This window comes from Podarcis tiliguerta (genome assembly GCF_965153285.1).
Source record: "Podarcis tiliguerta genome assembly, chromosome: 10".
Taxonomy (NCBI): domain Eukaryota; kingdom Metazoa; phylum Chordata; class Lepidosauria; order Squamata; family Lacertidae; genus Podarcis; species Podarcis tiliguerta.
The window spans coordinates 67,440,165-67,468,017 of record NC_139543.1 but is presented as its reverse complement, the minus strand read 5'-3'; the positions used below and the strand labels follow the sequence as shown (position 1 = coordinate 67,468,017).

The following is a 27,853-nucleotide window of genomic DNA, read 5'->3' as shown; positions in this document are numbered from 1 at the left end:
TCAGCGCCACTAACCTCTCTTATCCCTGCAGAGCTCTTCAACAAGATGAAGTGATCAAAGCAGGATGCCAGGACATCGTCACAGCCTCATTACTTTGCAAGCTGCATGCACAGATGCTGCCTTAGCCGCATCGTGGGCATGGTCTGATTTACATTCCTAACACCTCCATTACAGCTCATTTGCTGCTGATGCTGCTTGTAATTAACAGGCTCCTTTCTCCTTCTTGAAGTTGTGTTGCTCTGAAAGCTCAGCAGAGAGAATAGTCAGCAGGTGATTGTGCCAGCTTCTTCAGGTGTCCTGGGCACGGTTCAAGGTGAGGACTCCAAACCTGTAGAGCCAGAAATGGCTTGAGTCATAACTTCAAGATGGTCGGTGTGGTGTAGTGGTTAGGAGCGGTAGTCTCGTAATCTGGTGAACTGGGTTTGCTTCCCCGCTCCTCCACATGCAGCTGCTGGGTGAACTTGGGCCAGTCACACTTCTCTGAAGTCTCTCAGCCTCACTCACCTCACAGAGTGTTTGTTGTGGGGAGGAAGGGAAAGGAGAATGTTAGCTGCTTTGAGACTCCTTTGGGTAGTGATAAAGCAGTATATCAAATCCAAACCCCTCCACCTCCTCCTCCTCCTCCTCCTCCTCCTCCTCCTCCTCCTCTTCTTCTTCTTCTTCTTCTTCTTCTTCTTCTTCTTCTTCCCTTTCTCTCTCTCGTTCCACTGCTTACCTTGCTCTGTTTGGCTAGCTTGGTTTATTTATTTACTAATTACGTTCATATACTTCCTTTCTCCCAAAGCAATCAAGGTAGTTTACATTTAAAATAATGGCTTACAGTCTAAGAGGCATGGCATAGAAGGAATGGAAGAGGAAGAAGAAAACAAGCAAATTAAAGTAATGATTCTTTCGTACTGTTGCGTAGTGAAGTCCCATAATGACTAGGTGGGAGGGCTGGTGATGAGGGCATTTCTGGCAAAGGTCAAGCCAAATTGCAGTTGCTCTGTTGACTTGTGCTAAGCTTGTGGTCCACCAAGACCCCTAGATCCTTTTCACATGTTCTCCTAGTAAGCCAGGTGTCCTGTATTTGTGCAACTGGTTTTTCCTGCCTAAGTGCAGAACCTTCACATTTGTCCCTGTTGAAATTCATTTCGTTAGCTTGCGCCCAGTTCTCCGATCTGTTGTGGTCATTTTGAATTCTGATTCCATCGCCAGATCTTGATCTAGGGCCAGGCTGGGTGTGACAAGAAATATTCCCATCTTCTTGAACTTAAAATACCAAACACATGAGCATGCAGTGGTCCCTGATTCAGAGCACTGCTTTCGGGACAGACCCACGTGCAGCCAATATTTTCCCTGTGCCAAAAAATAATTTCGTTTAGCACTAAGCGTAGTTCATCGGCTAATGCAGATGTTAGAGCAAACCAGAAAACAGAGGCGATATGGATGATGTGGGTTGGGGATAGTGCCTGAGAACGTGCGGGGCACTCCTGACTGCCAAACCACAGTTTGGTGCTTGGCTGCCGTGACATCTAAAGCACTGAGCCTACCTATTTCTGGCCTGCCAGCTGAGCTGTATTTATTGAGCAGGCTGGAGAACGAGAAATGTGTCTTTGCGGAGAGCTACATCTGGCCGTGGATCAAGCCTCGTGGGGCAACAACGCGGCTAAGGGTGACCGGACCGGTGCCAACGCTGGAGGCCCCTTGTCCTCGTTGGCAAGACGGAGTCAATTTTGCAGCAAGGTCGTTGTGTTTTGCGCTGCCGTGGTGCAGCAGATTGGGAATTCTGTGCAAATTGAGGTTTTTAATTATTTATGGAAATGACTAATGCAATCAGTACAGTAGCTCTGGTGTTATTAATTTTGAAAATGAAATTCAGTTTATTTTGTGCTGTACCAACAACTTTCCCCTTCAATATGCCGCAGCTATTTTGACTGGCAAAGATTTAGCTGCCTCGTAGGTGTTGCTGGGTGCCAAACCAGGTGGGGGGAGCCTGGCAGAAGAAAACCTTCACTTTTGGCACTGCAGGAAGGTAGTTAGGAGAGCTGGGTTTGCCATCGTTTCATACAGCCAGGTGAAAGGAGACAACGGGTTCCTTTTTAAGAGACTATAAATAAAATACCTTCATGGTCAGAAGCCGTGTTCTCAAATCACTAAACCACACTACTTCCAGTTGGCAATTCAGAAACTAAAAACCGAGTTCAGTTCTGAATGATGAACATCATTATCATGGGCATAAGTTTCAGTTCTGACTATTACTTTCATAACCATCTTCAGGTTTCTACATGTTAGGCCAAAATTTCTATTCTAATACATTTTTACTACTCTACATATTTTCGCTTCACACAAAAGCTGTTGAAACCTCTGTTGCTGCTGCTGTTGTTGCTGCCAAACTTCATGCACTCCTTTTTACAAAATAATTTCCCCAAGCCACAGGAACTTGAATTGCGCAAGGTTTGGGTCTGTGTTCACAGGGCCTGGCAAAGCATCTTTGCTTGACTAGTGCTCCAAAAGTACATTCCAGGATTCTCAACATACCTTCTAATAAATGAAAACGATGGTTAGTCCCTAGTTGAAGGGCCCCAGGAGGATTTGCCAACACCTGCCCACACTCCAAGGGTGAGTTTCTGAGAAAAGCTCTGGGGGCTCACAAGTTTGGTGTGAGCACATGGCTGTGAGCAGGGTTGTCCTCACCTCTCATCCGCTTGCAAACATTTGAGGAACAATGCCCACTGCAGGCTGGTCCATTAGAGCAGGGGTCGACAAGGCTTACCTTGCCTGGGTTGGTTCACTGCTGCGGAGCCCCCTCTGTGGGTCGGATTGCGGGCGCATGTGAACGTACATTCCCAGTACATTTCCGTGCACAATTCAAAGTGTTGGTGTTAACCTTTAAAGCCCCAAATGGCCTTGGTCCAGTATACCTGAAGGAGCGTCTCCACCCCCATCCACACTGAGGTCCAGCGCTGAGGACCTTCTGGCGATTCCCTCGCTGCGAGAAGCCAAGTTACAGGGGACCAGGCAGAGGGCCTTCTCGGTGGTGGCACCTGCCCTGTGGAACGCACTCCCACCAGATGTCAAAGAGAAAAGTAACTACCAAACTTTTAGAAGACATTTGAAGGCAGACCTGTTTAAGGAAGCTTTTAATGTTTAATAGGTTATTGTATTTTAGTGTTTTGTTGGAAGCTGCCCAGAGTGGCTGGGGAAACTCAGCCAGATGGGCGGGGTACAAATAATAAATTATTATTATTATTATTATTATTATTATTATTATTATTATTATTATTTAACACGTGCACCTGTGATTTCCGGCCTCTGTGTCTGCGCAGACACAATTTCTGGCGTCTGTGTCTGCGCAGATGCGATTTTCAGCACCGCAGAAGCGAGTCTCGGTTTAGCGCAGCGCACAGGGGACTCACCGAGCGGGTGGCTCAGTTCGGGGGCGGCTCGTGGGCCGGTAAAGCAACCCCTGTAGGCGCTTGTGGCTCATGGGCCTTAGGTTGCCAACCCCTGCATTAGAGCAAACGGGGCACTTCTCCACAACCCTTCTTACTTACCTTCATACTTACTCCTAGTCTAGGGGCTGGCACTGCCTGGCATCTTCTTCTTCCTCAGTCTCAGTGTTGACCTTGCAGAACCCGGCAGCGAGGAGGATGGGGACAGAGCTAGAATTAATCTGAAGACGAAACCTTTTGAGCAGTGGAAGAGCTCTTTGAACAAGGTGGTTTCTATCAATGCTGCTTTGAGCAAGTGAGCATTGTTGATACCACTTGCACGTTGATATAACCTTCACTTGCTCTCCCGTGTAAGTCAAGGAATTTTTGCCCTTTGCTTATGCACCCAGGTTTGTACTCAATAGGTTGGTTTTCTATACGGAAAGCCCATCGTACCTTTTAGAATCCAAGTCACTGTAACCCCTACTAACGAAGTCACTGTTTAAAAATAATTCCCTGCAAAACACAGCTTTGATTTAAAAAAAATGATTCTTTGCAGGTTGAATTTGACGACATGTTCCTCTTGTAAGCATCCTTCATAACCACCTTTTTTTACTAGTCAGTGGATCAATAACGCATTTCAGGCTGCCAAACGCTGGCAACAAAATCCAGTTAAGTTTGTGTCTCAGTTAATATGCACACGCATGCACAACAACAATACGTTTGCCTTATTGTAGCAGATTGGATCAATGATCCATCGAGTCCAAAGTCCCACTTCCATCAAAGACTAATGTCTAATGCTTCAGTGGAAATGAATCCCATGTAACGATTCTGTAATTCACCCAGCCAATTGTCCAAAGCTTTAAGTTTTGTGGGAATTGGCACTCTTTAGTTGATGTGGGAAAGATCTATTAGTAATATCGTACCAAATATTTTCTAATTGCAATATTCACTTGGACAGGAGCACAATCTCTGTAACCAGATTCCTTGGGCTGGGACACATACACAGAGAGAGAGAGATTTCGCTGAAATGTTGTCAGTAACTAACCAAGTGTTCATGACATTTCACAACTGTTCAGGACCCTTTTGCTTTGCAACTGCTGCTTGACGCCATTGTCCCTATAGTTTTTTTGCCCCTATAGTCCTCGTCATAGCTTGCCCACACTGCTGTTAACCTAGCCATGGCAACCCATATGATTTCGTTCACAAGGAATGGTAGCACCATTGTGTGACATCATGATGAAGCACATGTGATGTCAGCCACATCGCATGGCTCATCTCAGCTAATGGGATTACATGCGAGGAAATGAGGCTGGTCCAGAGTGCAAAGACTTAAGGAAGATGGTACCAGGAAGAAAAAGCATTTAAACAGCACATGCGTTGTTTGCAACAAGTGCCAGAAACTGCTGCTACTAGGAGGTACTTTCTAGCATTCATGAAAGAGAATGCAACATGAAGTAAGTTCAGACTTGGCTCCCATTATTAGTTTTTAGCAGTACATAGTATGTGCGTCCCCTTTGCATTCATGAGATAGCATGGAGTGCTTAGGGTGGCTTATAACATTTCCATCAGCATTAGTTGCCTGTCACCCAGTGGACTCACAATTTTATCATTCTTCCTTTTCTAGTTTTGTGCAATTGTGACTGGTGCAGAGATAACTCGCCCTGCACCTTAACAATGGTTAGGGGGCTGCAAGGAGCTCTGGGATGGCAGACTCCTTCCCTTCTTCTGCACAATTTCTCCCCAGCCTTCCCTGGGCTATCATAGCCACAGGTTAGTCATTAAATCTGTGTATCTGCCAGCCATGCTTAATATACACTAGGGGTTTGCCAGGAATTCTAAATTTGAGAAAAGGGCACCACTGCCTCTGGAGCAGCCCAAAGCTTTGGAGGTACCAGTTCTACTTTATTTCTCTTTGGCAACTTCAGTGTCAGGTTTCCTTGCTGTTTCAGATTCCCACTTCATTCTGAATCCCAGGTCTCCCATTATTTCATTACCGCTCAGCTGATTTGGAACCTGGTCATCCTTTTACCTAATCTTTGGCGATCACTCATAGCTGAGTAAGTTTGTCTTCCATAAACACAGTCTTAACAGTGAGTCCGTTAGTGACTGTGGAGGCTGATTCTGGATCCACACCTCATTCCACAGTGGGGACATAGGTTTCCGGGTCGGAGTTGATCACAGTGTGGCTTTGCCAAGCGTGCCTTCCTCTTAGTACGTTTCTCCCTTGCGTCCTGAGTTTGAGTGTCTTCAAAGTCCATCACACCTTCGGTAAAGGCTGTTCTCCAACTGGAGCGCTCGCAGGCCAGTGTTTCCCAGTGGTGACTACTTTTTTTTTAGATTTGCCTAATATAACATACTACTCTGAGGGCATGGGGCGTGAGTTCCAGCAATCCCTCTTTACTTTATTTCTTTATTACCAGGGTGTGGGTGGTTGTAGATAATGCCTCATCCAAGCAGTCTTGAGATGGTGTACAAAATTAATCTACCACAAAGAGTGTTGTCCTCTCAAAAAATATTGCTTCAGTGCATGGCAAACTCCGATTTCTAAAAGGCATGTTTCATTTCATAAGAAACTGGATCCATCTCGTTAATTTTTCAGAGGGGATGGTCCATGAAAACTAAGATACTTCCTATTGAACCTGATGCTAACTAGCTGTAGTTACTGTCTGAACATCTATTTTGTGGTAGTGGATGGGAAAGGTTAACCGAACCTTGATCTCCCCGTGCTGAAAGCAAAGCGAGAGAATGTGCAGAAGCGATGAGTGTCAGAAATCTGACCCATCTTTGTGTGCCGTAGCAGTTAGCTTCCCTGTGTTTGTGATCACAATTGCTGTCTTGCAAAGGATCTGTAACTGAAGCCACAGAAACCTTTCATTATGGCAGCGTAAACTCTTCCTCTTGTCTGTTTCTCTGGATTCCCCTCCCCATCTGGCTGCCATCTTGAATGAAAGCGTCCACTAAAGAGCGAAAGGCGTAAACGTAGATGGAGGAGCCTATTTCAGATGAAACACAGGAATTTAGAGAGAGCGTCCTCACGAGGATCACATCACCGCTTAGTTCTTATACCTAAATGATGACTCTCGTAGTTCCTTCCAATTCTGCATTTCTATCGTTCTAGTGTGCAGCTTCTTCCATAAAAAACCACCTGTGTTGATGAGGCTTAAATATGTACTTAATTCTCCCACTGATGCAAAGGGAGCTCACAATGCTTAATTTAAGCTGATAAAGCAACACGCTCTTGCAGTTGGTCCTCTTTTTTTGGTAATCTGGTTGTTGAAGGACGGTTGCTTTGGGGGTTTGGTTCGCATTTACAATTTTGTAAAATCTGAGTTACCCCTGGCCTCCAGCCTATGTTTAGCATATCTGGGCGTTACCAAGTGATGAGACTTGAGGATGTGGAGGTGGTTTTACGATGATATTGACTGTTTCTAGGTGACATTAAAAAAAATAATAATCGAACGGCCGTGAAAGTTTTCATTCATACAATGCATAGACAAGCAAGATGTGTTCTTGCCCTTAGACCTTGTAGAGTTTAAATACAAAAGCTGTCAAGGCCCCTCCTGACCCCGGAGCCGCAGGTTGCGCCGCTCTGTGAAAACCTCCGTATAAATCAGCCTCCTCCTCTGTAATGATTAAGCAAGATTTATGGGCCTTCTCAGGCTTGATGTATGACATCTGAGTCAGATGTGGTTTATTTGTTCTTTTGTTGGAGACCAAACCTCTTTCGTGTAGATACATGCTAAAAAGGAGTGAATCAAACAGAAGTGACAGGCTCCTTATCGATAAGCTTATCAATTGTTTTTATATTTGGTGTTAGCCGCCCTGAGCCCGGTCTTGACTGGAGAGGATGGGGTATAAATAAAAATTTATTATTATTATTATTATTATTATTATTATTATTATTATTATTATTACCATCAACTGACCATGGCTGCCATATCTCCTCCCTCCCACCCATTTTTTTTTATTTTTACAACTGTGTATTTTATTTGTTTGAGTGGGAGAAGGGGAGGATTTTAAGTCTCTTAAGATTCGGGGCAGGTGACATTCCGGAAGACATGACCAAAACAAGGGCTAAGCAGATTGTTTTGCAGAAAAGTTTACCTCATGGTGCAGATATCTGCACCCATAGTTTTGGCTATTTGGGGGTGGTTTCACAGGAAAAAATGAAAACGCCCATTCAGAGGAAGGGCAGGGAATTTTACCTCACCCTATCTGGCTTGCTGATGTCACCACATACAGCCGAATCTGATTGCCTTCACTTTGATTTGGCTTCCTGGCAACACTATTCAAGCAAAGTTTCCTGCCCTCGTGATGTCATCATTGAACCAAATGCAGCTGTGTGATGTCATCCCCCTGCCTCCACCTGACTGAGGTGGGATTGGCTGGGATACTACAGGAAATGGCTCCTATCTTCCTTTTCACTTTTTTCTTTTTCTTTTTTTTGGAAGAGAACTTGCTGAAGCAGTAGATCAGGGTTTCCCAAACTTGTGCCTCCAACTGTTTTTGGACTACAACTCCCATCAACCCTAGCTGTAGATAAAGGAATGACGCAGCTTGTGAACAAGATAACACTTTTCACTACTCCGCTGAATTCCTTCCTTTGACTCAAAAGTTTTTGGAGGGAATATTTCCACAGCCATAGACAAAAAAAAACCAAACCTTTAAAAATCAGCCACAAAAGAAACCATTGCTCATTCCTTACCATAACTTGCTTTCCTGTACACAAAAGGCTTACTTTGCGAATTGCACACATAGAATTAGACTTTTTAAAACCCCGAATAAATGAAATTCCAAATTTGAGGGTAGCCACCTTGCATCTTTGCTCTGTGGACTAGGACGGAGGGAAACCCATATGTGAATTCCATTGCAGTTGAACACAATGAAAGAAAAAGAAGCCTGGGTGTCTTTCCCTTCTGAAATAAGGGAGGATGCAGGCATTTGTTATGGCTAAAACCCCCGAAGACACCTAAATCCCCAACTAAAATGCACACACACATGTAATTCTGAAGACCCATTAAAGCCCCAGGCTCACTCTTCTGCTTGCATTATTAGCGAAGGGCTCGCGAACTGTGACAGGAGCTTTTTCCATAGCGGGGGCGCATTTATGAAGATTGATAACAGGCAGGGCTCCATGTTAACTTCTATTGTCAAACAGGCTGCAGGAGAAACTGCCAGCTATTGGCTTTTGCTTTGATTTATGAAAAGATTGCCATGCGAAAAAGGCATTGCATAAAATAGCTCCGCTGGCAGAAGTGTTACGAAATGGGTCTGTAAGGGGACCAAACAATAACTAACTATAATTATGCTCATTATCTTCTCCTTGAGCTTTTCACTTCTCAATGGGTTGTTCTCAGGCCCTACTGAGCAGGGGCTGCAATGGAACTGCCTTTACATCGGTGTGGGTAAGAGTCCTGTGCTGTGTGCATAACCCCTCCTCCCTTAAAAACAAAATCTTCCCAATAATAACTAAGATACTGTGCCCTTTAAGAGGAGGTGGTTTCACCTGAAGCTCACTCAGGGTAAACCAGAACTCATAAACAGGATGTGACTTTATAGGGCTGAACAAAAACCTGCCCCAACCTTGGTTTCATGTCTCCATGCAAAGGGGTCATTTCAATGATTTTTGAGAAAGGAAATGGAGAGGGCAAAAACTGGCCAGTGGTGGTGGCATTGTTGGTGCTGACCTTTAAAGCCCTAAACGGCCTTGGTCCTGTATACCTGAAGGAGCGTCTCCACCCCCATCATTCTGCCCGGACACTGAGATCCAGCGCCAAGGGCCTTCTGGCTGTTCCCTCATTGCGAGAAGTGAGGTTACAGGGAACCAGACAGAGGGCCTTCTTGGTAGTGGCACCCGCCCTGTGGAACACCCTCCCTTCTGATGTGAAGGAAATAAGCAGCTATCTTATCTTTAAAAGACACCTGAAGGCAGCCTTATTTAGGGAAGTTTTTAATATTTAATGCTGTATTGTTTTTAACACTCGATTGGGAGCTGCCCAGAGTGGCTGGGGAAACTCAGCCAAATGGGCGGGGTATAAATAATAAATTATTATTATATTATTATTGCATGCAGTTTTGCCAACCGGTGGCTTTCATGTTTTTGTCTTTACCTGGAAGTCCTCTATAGCAGGGGTGAGCAAGGTTTTACCTGCCTGGGCCGGTCAAGTCCCACAAAGATCTCTCTGTGGGCTGAATCACGCGTGCGATTTCTGGCATCTGGGCATGCACAGACGTGATTTCCAGCGTCGCGGAAGCGAGTTCCCGTGCTGTGTCTGTTTAGCGCAGCGTGTGGGGACTCATGGAGCAGGTAGCTCGTGGGCCGGTTAAACTGCCCCCATGGGCTGCTTGTGGCTCATGGGCCGCAGGTTGCCGACCCCTGCTCTAGAGTAGCGTTCTTCCTCCTTAACTTCCCAGGTGGCCAGCTTAAACCCAGTCTCTATGGAAGTATATTGTATTTAATTATGGGGTACCAGAGTTTTTAGGGGGCTAACCAAGCTAGGATAGCTGGGATAGCAGGCTTGTTGGTTTTTGAATGTCTGATGTAGATTTTTTCAATTTTGTTGTTCTGTATGGGACAATGACAATAAAGATTATCGTATCGTGTTCAGGGATGACGAGGAGTCACAGTTCAACAATATCTTGAGAGCATTGTAGGGGATGGCCTAACCTACAGCTAGATGTTGTTGAATTAAAATTCCATCACCCCCGACCATTGGCCATGCTGGCTGGGGCTGATGAGATGGAGCCCAACATCTGGATAGATATCCATGCCTTCCCTTGAGTGAGCTAGGATAGTTCAGTCGGTAGAGCATGAGACTCGTAGTCTCAAGGTCATGGGTTTGAGCCCCAAGCTGGTCAAAATATTCCTGCATTGCAGGGGGTTGGGCTAGATGACCCTCGCAGACCCTTCCAACTTCACAATTTGACAAATTGTCTGCTGGAAGGTGGGCAGTGCTTGGCTCAAGGGACCCCTGGGTAAAAGCAATGGAAGCCGCCAGTGGCTAGGAGCCTCTTTGAGTAGGGCAGCTGTCTAACAGGTGGTGGTGAGAAAGGTGAGCCAGAGCAGGTGATTTTAGAGTATCCTTCCTCCCCCATAGGCACCATACCCTTATTTTACTTCAGTAGTTCTCTGCTGAGAACTTGAGCTCAGTCTTAAATTCATTCTGCAGTGATGAGGATAGGGGTTTGCGGGGGGCGGGGATAACTTGCTACTGGTAAGAGCAGACAAGTAATACTTTGCTTTCCCGCTCCAGTTCTGCGAAACTAAATATTCAGAGTAAAATCAAGAGGGCTAAAGCCACGACCCACAGAAGCCCAACTACATGACAGTCCAGCAGCACTGTAAATTTTTTATTGGCACTCTTTTAGGAAGAGCTGCATAACTCACTCCTGGCTCAGTAGACCTGGGAGCAATACAGCCACCTCAAACTTACAGTAATAAAATCTTTATAGTGCCTCACACTACCACAGAAACTGTGCTTTCCTTTTATATCAGTAATATATACTGTACTCTATCCTTAAGTGGAAGCAGCTTCTCTCTCTTTCTCTCTAAGGTCAACTGCAATACTCAGCATCAAACACCTTTAAAGGTGCACAACACTAAATTTCAGCATCATTATCCCCAGAGTGTCATTCTGTTGTGAAAAAGAAGAGGTAGAACTTTCCCCCCTTTTGCCATGGAGACCAACAAGAATTAGTGTATTTGCTCCAAAGCATTTGATCGTCTGCTGAAAAAAAGAATTTTTTTACATGGAGCATGTACAGAATAGAACAAAGCAACCTGAGACTTAACCATTTAAAAATTGCTGCAAAGTGAGGAGGAAAGAGGAGAAAGTGAGGGGAAAGAGAGAGCGAGATTCTTGTGCGTCCAAGACTTGTGTAAATTCATAGCGATGAGCTCTGCCACCGTATCTGCATCTGTATCTGTTTTAGTGGCATATGTCAAGCTGTAAAGGTGATGAATACCGCCCCATGGATGGGAACAACTACTTTGCTTTGACCATCCTAGATTATTCCATCGCCTAATATTACATAAGAGGGAGAAAAAATAATCCTGCTTTCTCTCCATATTGTGCATAATTTTAAATATTTTGTGGGGAGTTGCTCCAGCCCCCTGATAATTTTTGGGTGCCTGTTACATTACTTGTTATCTTCTGCAAGTTAAATAACTATACATGTTCTTGCACTGTCTTTCTTCATATTCTACTTAAATAAAGTTGTGAATGTTTATTCAAAACCTGCCAGTGAGTCCATCTCTTTTTGTTGTTTCTGTAGGTAAGTTGTGAAAGGTTCCCATTCTTTTTTTAAAGTCACTATTGTCCTTTTCATGTAATTTGTCTGTTAACTTTGCTAATTCAGCATAGTTCGTCAATTTTTCTTGCCATTCTTCTTTCGTTGGTACTTCTCCGGTCTTCCAGCCTTGGGCTAGCAAAACTCTTGCTGCTGTTGTAGCGTACATAAATATTTTCCGTTTTTTCTTTTGGCAATTCTTGACCTGAAATACCCAGCAAAAAGGCTTCTGGCAAAAATATGGAACGCTTCACGAATTTGCGTGTCATCCTTGCGCAGGGGCCATGCTAATCTTATCTGGATCGTTCCAGTTTTAATATATGTGCTGCCAAAGCGAGCACACAAAATAGAATATTTTCAAACCTTTCCTAAACGATCCCCAACATGAAATTCGCATTTTTCACAGTAGCTGCCCACTGGCACCGTTCAATGTTTCATTGAACTTTCCACCCAGAGCCCATTCCTGGCCATTTGCCGCTGGTTTATAACCTATCAGTGTATGCTGTGCATCCGTTAAATTTTTTTTGGAATCAGTGTACATCACTTTACACTTATTTTTATTGAACCGCATCTGCCCATTGACCCAGTTTGGGGCGTTCATTTTGGAGCTCTTTGCCATCTCCTTCTCTCACCCCGAATAATTTGGTGTCATAATTCAAACTTAGCCAGTTCACTGCTTGCTCCAAGCTCCAGAACATTTATAAACAAGTTAAAAGGCACATGCTAAGAAAGGCTAGGGGACACAGGTGGTGCTGTGGGTTAAACAACAGAGCCTAGGACTTGCTGATCAGAAGGTCGGCAGTTTGAATCCCTGAGACGGAGTGAGCTCCCGTTGCTCGGTCCCAGCTCCTGCCAACCTAGCAGTTTGAAAGCATGTCAAAGTGCAAGTAGATAAATAGGTACCACTCCAGCGGGAAGGTAAACGGCCTTTCTGTGTGCTGCTCTGGTTCGCCAGAAGCGGCTTTGTCATGCTGGCCACATGACCCGGAAGCTGTACGCCGGCTCCCTCGGCCAGTAAAGCGAGATGAGCGCCGCAACCCCAGAGTCGGCCACGACTGGACCTAATGGTCAGGGGTCCCTTTACCTTTACTTAAGAAAGGCTAAGGAATGCCAGAAGGTAAATAAGAAGGTTGCACGCGAGGTTCAATGTACGAGGCGCAGGAATTGCAGATGGAGAAGACTTCCCTGGATATATTTTGGATGGTTAGTCAGTCAAGAGCTGGTCACACTGAAGGACAGTGGGTGTTCTCAATGGCATGGGGGAAAGGAAGGGTGGAGTTGATTTTGTTAAAAGAACAAGAGCACCTAAACGAGTAGTAAATCATCCTATTTGCAGCGTTGTTGCAAAGTGCCTAGCAGCCCTACAAAAATAAATTAATGAACAGATTTTAAATTAGATTTATGTAAACCTGCAAAGAAAGGCTATGCCTTCCATTTGGCACAGTCTCTCTGCCCCAGGAGAGCTGTTTTTGCTCAAAGTGGGAGTGGTGTGTGCAGTAATACAATCAGGTTATACATTTTTTAAGACCACCTTCAGAGTTTGATAGGGGTGGGCGAATGGCTTGGTCAATCAGAATTTAATTTTCAGTTCACCAAATCATATTCCTCGTGCATTAGAAGACTGCTTTCGATTGACAAGCCAGTTATTAAAGCAATGTAGCCGGTGTGCTATGATCACACATTGCAGCTCTTTCCATGTCTCTTAGGAAACCGGGGTTGTTGGTTTTTTTTGCAAAGTATATGTGAAGGTGCTTCTCCACTTTGGTGGAACTAGTAGAGCATTTCAGTTAAAGGCCCAAAAGTTTCATCATCGTCCAGTTTTGAAATATTTACTTGAAAGGTCAAAGAGGAACCATAACATTGTTCTCCATATTGCTTGTTACTTATGTTAAACTGGGAAGTAGAAGCAGACCGATCCGTTTTGCCAGTTTGCAAACAGTAGCCTAGTTGCAACGGTTTCCAGACCGTGTTTTGCGGGATCCTGACCTATTTTGGGAAACAGCTTTGACATTATTTTATTGATACGGCTGGGTGTAAATAAATACTAGAACTTCCTCATCTAGAAGATCACTAACAGGCCTGCATATAATACAGCATATTCATCACAGTGAACGGGCAGCTACCTGGATATGTCGTTGTGTTGTATTGTACAGGTATAGGCAAAATCTCTGGATTGGAGGATACTTTACTGCACATTTTGTCGCTAGCTCATGCTAGGCAGTTAATCCCGCTTGGCCTTTTTCCAAATGGGTAAACGGCGCATTAGGGGAGCACAACAAATGGAATTGTTCAATATGTAGCCAGGGCTTCTTTCTAGTAGGCTAATATAGTACATTGTCAGCTAAGAAAGTGATCCCATTTACACAGCCAGACATATTGATACTTGGTCATCTCAGGGTTTCCTTTGGAGGATAGGAGAACCCACATCCAAAAAGTGCCTACACTACGTACTTCTTGAGAGCTCCGAAGCTCTGTAAAACCTTTCTTCCACTTGACTGTGCTAAGGCATACATTGCCTTGGCCATAGCAATTATGATTTGAACTACCCTCTGAACTATTAGCTTCCACCCCTAACTGTGCAACAGATCTCCCTTGCCCTTTTGCTTCTAAAGCAGACTGTGCTGGTCCCGAGAGGCGAGGTCCGAGTCCAGTCCGAGGTCGAGAGTGCGGTATGGAGGCTGTCCGTCAAAGCTGTAGCTGGGTCCAAGGCGGGGAGTCAGGTGGGGTCAAGAACTCTGGCAGAAGAGCAGGACAGGGTGCAGGCAGGAACAGGCTACCAACAACGTTGCTCCCACAACCTGGGACTGGGGCTGGCTGGCTTTTATCTTCCCCGAGGCATAGGGCAGCCCCAGCCCACAGTTGACTCGCCTCTCCTGGCCTGGAGGCGAGCACTCCTCCTGCAGGAACGTAGTTCCCTCCGCCTCTCTGCCCTGAGCCTCTGCAGCTCAGGAGAGGCTGGAGGGTTACCGGACCCAGAAGCAACCTCACCTTCCTCTGACGGGGCTGAGAGAGGCGCACCTGCAGGCAATGTGTCCTCCATCACCTCAGGGGCCAGAGCAGACTCAGTTGGTGCCTGCACCTGAGGATGCAGCACAGGTGAGGACCCTTCAGGCTCAGGCCCCAGCCCCGGCTCAGCTGGTTCTGGAGGCGGGGACTCCTGTGCAGGCTGGGATTCCTCAGGTTCAGCCTCTGAGTCCAAATCCCAGGCCATCACACAGACACATGGTTGGATGGCTCCTGTCAGGGGACTGCCGTCTGAACAGCGGAGGGAGGCAGTGGGATATAGAGAGCCTCCGATGCTTCTGAGGAGCAGCTCCTTGTCCGACGCTTTTGAGGAGTAGCTCCTCGTCCAATGATGGGGTAAGTCACACCTCCAGTGGAGCAGAGGGGGAAGGGGGAAGCCGAGCAAGGGGAGGGTTCGAAGATGCTACTGAGAGCCCAAGCACCTCACCTAGCCCGGCCGGCCAGGAAACAGGCACACCATTTCCGTCGTCCAGTTTGTGCAGAGGGGTGAAACGTAAGGAGGGGAGGCGGAGATTTGGGGTGTCTTAAGTTCTTATGCTGAGGGAGAAACCAGAAGGGGCCACTCCCGGAATCTGCAAGTGACTTAAGATGGACATGAACTTTGTGGTTCTGCACTGTAAATAGTTTGCACAAATAAAAACCTGCAAAAGACAGGTCGGAGTCCTGCCTGGTTCCTTGTGAGCAACCACTTCACCACCCGACAGCTCCTGTCATGGATGCTTTGGTTAGATTCCTTCATTTCTGGTGTTTGGACTAGATGACTTTTGGGGTCTCTTCCAACTCCACAATTCCATGATTCTGTTTGTCAAGGAAGATCCTAAGATCAGAACATATTGACTCGCTTTAAGGGAGCTGCCTATGCAGCACTTGCTGTGGCAGCAAAAACAGAAAAAACGGGGAATGGAGCAGTCCTACCTTTTCTACGAATGGTGAGCCCCCCTCCTACAAGAAGCTGCTGGGAGAATTTCTCCTCTCTCCTGATAAACTGGATGATAGGGTGGAGAATTTTGAGAGGCCGCGTGTCCACCACTCTCAATTTGAACTGTCCTGCGCATTGAGGATGCTTTTGCTAAGGGAGCAAAGCCTTGCTGTCGGAATTACCTCATCTGAACAGTTCAGGAGCTGTTCTAAGTTTAGGTTAATTGCTTTGCTTGCAGTGGCTCTCCAAACAAACCCTATTAGCAGTCCGCAGCTGGGCTTCCATTAGGTTTCATTAGAAGTGGTGAATCATGAGAGTGGTGAGTCATAAGTCATACGAAGCATGTGCATGATGCGTCCCTCCGAGCTTTTTCGGGGGGATGGATGCAGCTGTAGCCTTCACAGTTATCAGTCACAGAAGCCTCAGCATCACTTCTCATATTGTGACACAGTCGGCTTCTGAGGACACAATTAAGGAGGGTGGTGCTCAGCTCAGGCCCATCTCTGCTCACTCAGAAGAAGAGCTATGGGGGCAAGTGGGTCCTTTCAGTGACTCATGTCCCGACGTTCCCTAAAGAGGCTCTCTGAGGAAGCACACCTGGGAGGCCTTTGTCCTAAAAGGTGGGTGTCAGGTGCGGTTGCTCGAGAGTAACCAGGCAGGACTCCGACCTGTCTTTAATAGGCTTTATTTTGGTGCGAGCTATTTACAGTGAAGAGCTCATGAGTTCATGTCTGGCTCAGTCGCTGGCAGAATCCAGGAGTGGTCTGTTATTGTACCTCCCCCAACATAAAAGTTTCGTCACCCCCAGCCTTTTCCGCCCCTCCCTGCGCCTCAGACTACTGCGCATGATGGGCGATGGCAAGGGCGTGCTCCCCTCCTTTCCGGCTTGCTCAGGCTCGGTGTTAAGGCTCTTCCTAGCATCCTCTGGTCCTTGCACCTCCTCTCCACTGGAGGTGGGGCTTTCCTCCTCGCCGGAAGAGGAACTGCTTCGCAAGATTTTCGGAGGCTCCCTGTAACAAAACTGCCCTTCTATCGCTGGCCTCTGAGCTGATGGCAGTTCCCTGACAGTGGGTTATAACTACCTGTCACAAGTAAACCGACTCTGGACGCCACTCTGGCTCCTGGCCTTGATAGTCCACAAAAGTCTGCTTCCAGCAGCATCACACATTGTGCTACCCAGTCTTCGGATCATCCTTGTGAGTTTGCTCTTGCTCCCCCCAACCCCTGCAAGCATAGTAGATGAATGTGCTAATATGGGGAGAATTGCTTTCTTTAGCTCAAATCCTGAAGGTCGCAAGTTGGTGAGGAAGCAGTTGGCATAGCAGTGTCACACACCACACCCTGTCTCTCCAGACAGAAAGACCAACTTTTTGATCAGGAAATGCAACGTGCAGATCAGTTCTGCAGATGACATAGGGGTGCACTTTGGATTGTGCCTCCTGACTCGGTCACATCCTGTATCCAAAGTGGTGGAGGGCTATTCAGGCAGGCCTGCACCTCCTCAGGGAAGCCCCTCTCTCAATATGAGGTCTTTGGATCTTGAACATTTAGGGGTGACACATGTTGATGTGATGTGGAATGCAGGAAGCTGCCTTTATCCTGGCTTGTCCATCAGCAGCTCTTTGGGGTTTCAGGGAGGGAGGGGTATTTCCTATCATCTGCTGCTACATGAATCATATTTTTTTTATAAGAAAAAGGAGATTGAACCCAGGAATTGAACCCAGGATCTGTTAGAATATAGTTCCATTCCACCTTTAGAACACATGTGTGGATTGTTGCACGTCACATGTCTGTTTACATTCCAGCACAGCTTGCTGGGAACTTCCGTTTGTGTATTGCTTTTGCTATGCTGTTTGCTTGGACATGAAAGAGAGCAGACATGTTTTCTTTGTCCTGAACTATGCTGAATAAAACGCTTACATATGCCTCTGTCTGCCACTTCCGTTGTGAAGAGTTATTCACTCTCCTGATAAGAGCGTGCTCAGCTTCTGAAGGCTTCTGGGGCTCGAGTCGCTGATTGATACTGTTCCGAGAACTGGAGTTCGCCCGGCTGCCAGCTGGTGGCTGGAGCCAGCTGGGGGCCTGCCAAATGCCCCCATCTCCCCGGACGCATCTCAACAGGATCTTCCACATTCAAAGCATTAGCTTTACCAGGGTCCCCCTGTAAAAATACTTGTTGACAGCAGGAGCAGGCTACCAAGAGCACATTTGTACATGGAAGATCATTTCATTGGTAGAGCATGAGACTCTTAAATCTTCTGGGTTCGAGCTCCACGTTGGACAAAAACGGTTCCTGCATTGCAGGGGGTTGGACTAGATGACCGTTGTGGTCCCTTCCAACTCGATGAGTCTATGAAAGCCTCTTGGCCTCAAGTATCTAGAGAAGTCTCAACTTTTGAAGCCTACAGAGCAAGGCCACTAGGCTGGATTTTTAATTTGGCTTCCTAACATTTTGCAGTGAAACAGCATAATGATCAAGAGCGCCGGAGAGATGGGTTGTTGTTGTTTTTTAATCTGGCGTGTGCTGTAAAATGAAGGAGATTTAGCAGTCACCCTCTGGTTTCTTTTTTGCTTCCACATCTTGCAAGGCTGCCAAGAACTGAGCCCTCCTAAGGATCAGTTGACTGCTTTGCATCTCACTTTCATCCTTTTTGTTAAAATATGGTTATTCCCAAACCAATCCGAAATAAGGAGCATAAAAATATTCATTGCAGGACACACTCACAGATGAGCGTCTCTCTCTCTCTCACCATGTTCTACTTCAAATGATACTATGTGGAAGATATGATTGAGCTGCATATTGGATTTATGGGGGAAACGTGTGTGTTCACATATTGATTTTCAAAAAGAGAGGAATGAGGTGTATTTTGAATGCTATGTGGTTTTCATTTACCAAACAGCAGAAACAACCACTTCTCAAGTCTGGTGGTGGGTGCTGGAGAGTGATGATGGCAGAGGGACCGTGTGTGTGTGCGCGCGCGCATGTGCCTGGCTTGTAGTTGCTTCTGTTATTCAATGCCACTTTGAACAGGTGGGTGGCCTGCAAGGGGGGGGGGACTGAGGATCTGGCCCATGGGGCACTTTCAGTTCCCACTTCTGCTATAGTGAGAACAACAGGAAGAAAGGTTGATGCCTAATTTTGTAGGATTGCGTAGCATCTATGCAGCTGGACGGCGCAGATGTCGGCTGGTAAAAAGCCAGCTATTTCTATGTAAATCTGCACCAGCGTAATTTCTAAAAGATGATGATGATGGGAGACCTTTGGAGAGAGGCAATCCTGGTAACCCAAACCACGAGTGACTACATAAGTCCTGCGAATCTAGTAAATGTCGAGGTAGGTTCCTAAGACGGATTGTAAGGCGGAGGGAGCGTACTGAGTTAATCTTGGATCTGTCAACATTGGAAATGCTGATTGTAAATCTGTTGTAGAAAGACTGGCTGGGCGAACTGTGGAAACCAGCTGATCTGCCAAAACGTATTGTGTTTGCATGGATTAGGGAAGGCTGGCAATATACACTGAGTACTTGAGAAATCTTGGTTCCCGTTCATTAATTCTTGGGAGAACAAATGCTCTGCGACTGCGCTGTGTCTACTGTTTTCTTTTAATGTTGCATGTGTTACTTCCTTGGGCTATACCTGTCTTGGGACCTTGGGGTGAAGGGAATGAATGATAGAATGAACGTTTCTTTTGGATATTGTATGAAACTAGCTTTGGAAATAAGTCCACATATGTTTCTACCCCACCCCAAAAATGTACTAGCCCACATGAAGCCACGGTAGTCATTTGTGGTACGTTGATAAGCTGGCAGGCTGGGGGAAGCTAACAGTCTCATCTGATTTCCAAGAGTACGCCTACAATATCTGATATCAAGCAACAGGGAAGGGTTCAGGGCATGAGGGTGGCAATTATTGAAACAGAGTGCTGGACTGGGTGGACCTTTAGTCTGTATGAATCTTGATCATATAATTAAGAATACAAAGAACCTACTTTCTGCCAGCGACATATTCTATATAATAATACATTGTTTCATATAAATTAGTGTGAAAGCAGCCATTCAACACCTGTCTTCTTCTTCTTCTTCCTTCTCCTCCTCCATCTTATCTCCCCCGTTGCAGGCGATACGAGTCTCGCCCTGTGTGTGCTGACTTGCAGAGCAAAATCTTCCAGTGCTACCAGGAAAACTCCCAGCAGACGCTGAGCTGCTCAGTTCTGGCCAGCGAGTACTTGAAGTGTGTCAACCATGCCAAGCAGGTGAGTCCCAAAAAGCAGGTGGAGGGGGCAGGGAAACGGCGAGACCTCCGTGGAGCTCCCTCTGGGCCTTCTGGGCAGTTTCCTGCCTTAGACCATTTTGCAAGCTCGTTGCCATTCTCTGCACTTCTTTTTCATTATTTCATGGTGTGGTCGAGGGATCCGGCCGATCCTGTTCCATTTATTTCTACGGTATTGTTTAACACTTAGCATTGTGAACAATCTAATATTGGTTACAGATAGGTAGCCGTGTTGGTCTGCCGTAGTCGAAACAAAATTTTAAAAAATCCTTCCAGTAGCACCTTAGAGACCAACTAAGTTTGTTATTGGTATGAGCTTTCGTGTGCATGCACACTTCTTCAGATACACTGAAAAAGAAGTCACCAGACCCTTATAAATAGTGAGAGGGTAGGAGGGGTATTGGGACACGGGTGGTGCTGTGGGTTAAACCACAGAGCCTAGGACTTGCCGATCAGAAGGTTGGCCGTTTGAATCCCTGCAATGGGGTGAGCTCCCGTTGCTCGGTCCCTGCTCCTGCCCACCTAGCAGTTCAAAAACACATCAAGTGCTGTCAGGGAACTGCCATCGGAGCTGGAGGCGGAGAGAAGGCTCCAGAGGGATGCCGGAGAGGGTCCCAGCAGGGAGAGAGGCAGCCCATCTGCTGGGGAAGGAAATCAGTGTAACACCAGTGGAGAAGGGGGGCAGATGGGGGAATCGGAGAGGTGGCTCCAGGACTCCTCACCGGAGACCAGCGGAGAGAGCACGGGTACTCCGCTGCCCACACCCTCCCTGCGCAGAAGACTTCCGCGCAGGGAGAGTAGGAGAAGACTGGGCGTCAAACAGCTTTTATGCTGGAAGAGGTTCAAGAAACGCCCACTGACGGATTCTGTCAGCGACTGAGGCAGCCACGAAACTTGAGGCTGTCCAGACCGAAAGGGTTCAACCAGGTAACCTAGCCAGGAGTGGCGGCAACTTACGCATGAGCAACCCCTAGAACCATTACAAGTGCAAGTAGATAAATATGTACCACTCCGACGGGAAGGTAAATGGCGTTTCCGTGCGCTGCTCTGGTTCGCCAGAAGCAGCTTAGTCATGCTGGCCACGTGACCCGGAAGCTGTACGCTGGTTCCGTCGGCCAGTAAAGCAAGATGAGCGCTGCAACCCCAGAGTCGGCCATGACTAGACCTAATGGTCAGGGGTCCCTTTACCTTTTACTAGGAGGGGTATTACTCAGAGGGGTGGTGGGAATGGGTGATTGGCTGTCGTTAACTGGTTTACCACACCTATCAGCCAATCACCCCTTCCCACCACCCCTCTGAGTAATACCCCTTCTCACCCTCTCACTATATATAAGGGTCTGGTGACTTCTGTTTCAGTGTATCTGAAGACGTCTGCACGCACACGAAAGCTCATACCAATAACAAACTTAGTTGGTCTCTAAGGTGCTACTGGAAGGAATTCCCCCCCCCCCCATCTAATATTGGATTTCTCTTCCTCCGATTTGCTTTCAATTCATAGAGTTTCTTTGTCGTTCTCTCCATATACCTTGTTTAAACTGACGGCGGGTGAGCTTAGTTGCAGTTGCTGGGGGTTGGGATCCATGTCTGCATTGGAAATGCATTTAAATTCTCCCCTGCCTTTCGCTGCTTCTAGCCGGCCTTGAATCAAGTAGAGATTCTTCACATTTTGTCAAATCTATACAGCATCGCCTGGCACCCTCCTTGCTAGATATAACCTCCTTCCTTGCCCCAGTAATACCACTCTACCTATTTTTGGATGTTCTTCGGCTTTTCAAGCATTGCGTCTGCTTTGCCTGTTCCAGCTAAGCTAAGGGCAAACCCTTCGGTTTGTAGCCAACAACATCTGGGGACCCACAGGTTGAGAACCGCCGAATTAGAGGAAAGTGTCTTGTCTTGTCTTTTCTTTTGGTAGCATTGCTCTTACTCAGTCTCCATTTATTTCAGCAAAGCTCTGAACTTTTTGCTGGAATGCATCCAGCGGCTCCACGGCGAACGTTGCCAGCAAAGGCAGTTGCGCACATCCTCTTGGCTTGCTTCTGGTGGTGCTTTATAAATTATCCTGTTATAATTCCATCTCCACCAAGTTGGCCCGCTCTCTTTCAGAGAGCGGCGTCCCCGGTGGACCGGCAGGGCCAGAAGCCACGCTCTAGCTTGTATGGCTATCGTTTGCTTGCTTTGCATGTCTGCAAATCCAGGGACACGCCAGTTTATAATGGTTGTCAAGGCAGCTTGCCAAGTTTACTTTGTGGAGTCTCTCAAGAGAACACAGTAATCTGGCGTAGACCGTATGCATGGAACTGAGAGATGGAAAGGGCCAATTACGGCATCTTTATAGATACATGATTGTTGCCTGCTCCCCGTTGCCTGCCCTGTGTCCTGCTTGCTCCCTCGCTGTCGTCTCTGAGTTTCACGCTTGTTCTTCCAGTATAGTAGCCCCTCACGGCACTCCTGCTATTCTGATTCAGCTGGTGGCAGAGAGGGGAAGCAGCACTGAGCCCTCTGTTCTCTTATCTCAACTCAAGCCTACAAAGTCTGAGCTTGCCGGGGAAGAACGGAGGAAGCTGTATAATCCCAATACTCAAATCAGCAACCACCGTTGCCCTGCTCAAAATCAGATCTTGTTTGTCTGGGTTCCATTGGTCCTCACTGCTCAAAATGACCTCAGTTTCCACTTCTACTCTCAAATTATATGGGATACCTCAGTGTCTATGGTGTGCAACTCAGATAAGAACCTAGAATTTCGGCTACGCTTAATTCTCTCCACCACTCAGACAGTCATCCTTTCACTATCCTGAGTTAACTTTCTGGTTTCACCCCTGGGTCCAGCATCCTGGCTTTGACGATGTACAGTGGTACCTCTGGGTGCGAACAGGATCCGTTCTGGAGCCCCGTTCGCATCCTGAAGCGAACGCAACCAGCGTCTACGCATGTGCGGGTCGTGATTCGCCGCTTCTGCGCATGCGCATGGTATCATTTTGAGTGTCTGCGCATGCGCGAGTGGCGACACCCGGAAGTAACGCGCTCTGTTAATTCCGGGTCGCCACGGAGTGCAACCCGAAAATGCTCAACCCGAAGCTACTTCAGCCCGAGGTATGACTGTACGAGCAATTCAGGTTTTTTGAGAAATGGCCACATAACTCTTCTGTTGCAAAGGATTTGTATATCTTCCCAGTGAGTCGTGCCTCTTTTCCCCCCCACCCCACAGCAACCAAACAGCAATTTGGTTTTGCTATAAAAATTCAAGTTTCCCCCACACACCAAGGTCTATGACATCTGTAGAACTATTGAGGCTGACATGTGGCCTGCACTGTCTTCCTTACACATCAAGGATGAAGAACTGCATCTGTTTGGTGGGCCAGCCAGATGGTTATGTCCCCCACCCCTTGCGGGCCAAGTTTGACAGGTGGGTGGGCCAAGTCACCTGACACCACAGTGATACCTTTTTTGCCCTGTACTTTCATGACTTCTTTCAAAGCTTTCCACAGGACAGCGCTTTGAAAGGAGCTTAGGAAAACCCAGACAGTCAGCTGATGGTTCGGTCTTAGGGAACCTCTTTCAGATTGGCTTGCATACGGTGTTGCAGGCACTGCCGATCACCTGGTTGGCAGTGCCTGCAAAACCCCTTTTGGCTGAGCCAGGTTTTCACCTGCCCCCACACCTGGTGTCATATATATAATGCCATGCATAGGGCACATGGGTGTGGCTTGGCTGAAACAGCGTTGCAGGCTAAATGGGGTCCAACTAGGCTTATGCCCAGAGATTTCCCACCCGGTTCAGATAATACCTGTGACATCACTGACTTGGGAAGACAGGCGAACTAATGCCAGTGTACTGGAAGAAGCAAAGATCACCAGTGTTGAAGCAATGATTCTTCAACATCATCTTCATTGGACTGGTCATGTTGTGCGGATGCCTGATGATCGTCTTCCAAAGCAACTACTCTATTCCGAACTTAAAAATGGAAAGCGTAATGCTGGTGGTCAACAAAAGAGGTTTAAAGACTGTCTCAAGGCAAATCTTTAAAAATGTAGTATAAACACGGACAACTGGGAAACTCTGGCCTGCGAGCGCTCCAGTTGGAGAACAGCCTTTACCAAAGGTGTCACAGGCTTTGAAGACACTCAAACTCAGGACGCAAGGGAGAAACGTGCTAAGAGGAAGGCACACTTGGCAAATCCACACCGTGATCAACTCCCGCCCAGGAACCAATGTCCCCACTGTGGAAGGACGTGTGGATCCAGAATTGGCCTCCACGGTCACTTACAGACTCACTGTTAAAACCGTGTTTATGGAAGACAATCTTATTCGGCTACGAATGATCGCCAAAGAAGAAGAGGATGTGCAGTTGCCAACTAATGCCTGAGCAAACATTCATTTTGTGCTTCTCCCCCCCCCCCCCTGAAATGCACAGCCCCATGCCACAGAAGTCCTCCTGTAGACAGGCAACGAAGCATTTTCCTTACTTGTCAACGATGCCCCAACAGTTCCAAAATCTATTGCTGTTTCTTATTTATTTTTTTTAAAATGCTTTATTAATAAACAACATAAACCAATGGAGAGAAAGCATAAAGAAATATCATTATTGCAGCATGCTGAAAGAAAGCAGCATAAAGTTAGACATTATTGTCAAACTTTCCGAAATGGCAGGAATAGAAGGTGGAGTCATGGCTGTCATCTGCATATTTGCTGAGCGTTCAGAGTAGCATCACATACTATCACTGCTGTGCCTTCGGGAAGAACATCAGCACCCCAGTACCGCACTTCCTCCCTGATGCAGACAGTTGTTAAGTTTGGGTGGCCCTCTAACTGTTAGTGGGGTTTCACTCCACTCTCATGAACCTGTTCTAGGATATGGATATACAGCAATAGCAGTTAAGCCATGCTCATGTATGTTTGGATGTGCCCATATGGGAACAGAAAGCACTTTTATCATGCTATTGAAAAGGCTTAGAGGAAAATATTTTTACTCCTACATCCCAAGGGAGGGTGTTTTTGTAGTCCTCGTGGGCCGTAGGTGGGGGCGCAATTCCCCCCCCCCCCCAAGCTGCCAATGACTGAAGAGTCTAAACAAATAGTTGGCTTTGAAGCTGCTCTGAAAAAGGCTGTATGAAAACCAGACCGTGATTAACACAGACAGATGCATGCAAGGGGATGAATAAGCCGAGGAGAGGGAAATCAGGGGACGAAGAAGCCAATCCGAAATTGGCTACCGAAGAAGAAGAACAGCAGCAACAAAAATTGCGTTTGGAAACCGGCTCAATAATGCCGAGAAGCAGACACAGGAGGGAATCTGAAATCCAGGTAGCGATGCCTCCCACCAGCACGGCAGCCGAAGACTCTTTTTGTGCTGCTCATAAATTGAATTTATTGACTCCTCTTTCCTTCCTGCCTCGATTGCAATCGGCTCGTCTTGTCATCTGCACACTCCGTATTTCGCACTCGGCAATCTCCCGACTCCATCTCTCCCTTAGAAAAACCTCGTGGAGCCGCTAATATTGAGGGCTTTGACACTTGGCTGTATCTCGAGTTAAATCTTTATCTGAAGTTCTCTCAAGGCAGTTTGATAAAGCGAAGCATATTATTGATATATTCCTCCCCTCCACCAGAGCAGGCTTCCGATGACGACAGTTGTTTATCGTGACCATGTTTATCAAGGCAAGGCAGTGGCGGCCGGCGGCAATCAGCGTTTATGCGCAGTTACAGCAAGAATAGGATCTTGAAGGCGGGGAAACATATCAGTAAGCTTTTCTCCCTCTGTCATAACACTGGAACTCGTGGACATTCAATGATGCTGACTGTTGGGTCAGAACAGAAAGTGCTTCTCCATGCAGTGCTTAGTTAAACTGTGGAACTCACTGCCACATGTCTTTCTTCTGTTTTTCCCATAAGCATCCGGTTGGCCACTGTGAGAACAGGTTGCTGGACTAGATAAGCCTCTGGTCTGACAGCTAGCTTGGTTGCATTGAGCAGGGATGTAGCCAGTTGGTCTTGTCACATGCAGCGTGCCAATTTCTTAAGCAACCAGATGCGCTCTTGCTCCTACTGCAGGGGTTGGCAACCTAAGGCCCATGGAGGTCATTTAACTGGCCCATGAGCTGCCCCCAAACCGAGCCATCCGCTCAGGGAGTCCCCACGCGCTGTGCTAAGCCAGCGCGGCGCGGGGACTCGCTTCCGTGATGCCGGAAATTGCGCCTGCACAGATGCAGACTCCGGAAATCTTGGGCAGGTGTGCGCGCGATCCGGCCCACGGAGGGATCTCCGCTGGAGTAAACCAGCCTAGGCAAGGTAAGCCTTGCCGACCCCTGTCCTAGTGCCTCTCCTCACCATGACCACCTCCCACCAAAAATACTGTATTTTTTGCTCTATAAGACTCACTTTTTCCCTCCTAAAAAGTAAGGGGAAATGTGTGTGCTTCTTATGGAGCGAATGCAGGCTGTGCAGCTATCCCAGAAGCCAGAACAGCAAGAGGGATCGCTGTTTTCATTGCACAGCGATCTCTCTTGCTGTTCTGGCTTCTGGGATTCAGAATTTTTTTTTCTTGTTTTCCTTCTCCAAAAACTAGGTGTGTCTTATGGTCTGGTGCGTCTTATATATATACACCGTATTTTTCGCTCTATATTTTCCAGCTCAGGTTCATCAGCTTCATTCTTGGAATATATTGAGAGCTATTGGGGGGTGGGAGGGAATATATTCCCCTCCATCAGCCAAACCCCTAGTGCTCAGAATTGTTTGCCTTGATCGTTGCTATAATATTGTCCTTTATCTAAGCAGCTAAAAAGTATGCTGAGGAGGCACAGGCAATTCTGCTTTTCTGCCTGAAAGTCCTGCGCCTGCTGTTCTGATTGAAGTCATTGCAGTGAATAATTTGGCGCACATGCGAGAGAGATTGTTTTTAACCAAGGGAAATGTCCAACAATTAGCAAGTTTTCTGAGCAATTAATCCAAAATGTTGCAGGTGTAGCTGCTGCTGCTTCAAAAACACAGAGTGGAACCCCCTGCGTACCCAACTCAATCTTCTCTGTGTCATACAGGGCATCTCTTGCAGTGGAAATGTGGGTGGTTGTTTCCCCCCTCCCTCTCCTTACAGTGGAAATGGTGTTTTGTGTTTTGTTTTAATCTGTCAGCAATCTGTGCGATGGGCAGCCACCTGTATTTTCCTGCCTCACCTGGCAGATTCCTAGAGGGAAGTAGCGGGGTTCTGCTTTTCAAGTTGTGGCATTCCTCACCCCACCCCCCACTTTGCCCCCCCGAAAGATATTATGTTAATTTATGCAGTGTTTAAATTTATGCAGTGTTGAATGTTAAGAGCCTGGCTAGGTGTTGCATTCATCACACGGAAAGTATCCAAGCATAAGCCAGGCTTTAGCTGCTGAGATTTCCGAAGGTTCCCTGGAGGCAGGTGGAGAAAACTGGAGAGAATGTTCTGGCCCCCTTTCTCCCTGCATAGCTCCTTGAGGGGCTAGCTGTCTTTGGGGAGAGGAGTGGAGACCTAGACAAGGAGAAAGACAAGAGGGAGAAAGATCACCAAGGGCTCCTGTCTTCCTGCAAGCTCTTATAGTTTACCCTGCCTGTCTCCAGGGAACTTCAGGTTTTTTAATAGTCAGAGCCCAGTTCACACTCTTCACATGAGAGTAACGTGTAGCCAGGCTTTTCACAATAAGATTCTCTTGCAGAAGATGCCTTCCTGTTGCAAGGAAGAAGCCACCAAGGTTATATGAATGGGGGAAACAAGCCAGCATAGAATAAAATGCACACAAACATGCACTCTGTATAAACCCAGGACCCTGCAGCACTGTGCCATCATCACAGGTGGGAAGAAAATGCCTTGCAAGAACATCAGGAGGGAAAATATGCTGGGGCAAACTTTCCGCCCTGGTACCCCACTTCAGGAGCCTCCGCACCACAATGGCAATGTGAAGAGGAGCTCTTGTCGTTG

The 27,853-nt window shown here is 46.9% G+C and overlaps 1 protein-coding gene across 1 annotated transcript in view; it reads left to right on the top strand.

The window, feature by feature from the left end:
- The window catches only part of CHCHD3 (coiled-coil-helix-coiled-coil-helix domain containing 3), a 217,562-nt gene that overhangs the window by 185,001 nt on the left and 4,708 nt on the right, over nucleotides 1-27,853 (top strand). The window contains exon 7 of the mRNA XM_083402455.1: nucleotides 19,765-19,900. Within this exon, the coding sequence (XP_083258581.1) occupies nucleotides 19,765-19,900 (136 nt within the window). The remainder of the gene's footprint in view (nucleotides 1-19,764; nucleotides 19,901-27,853) is intronic.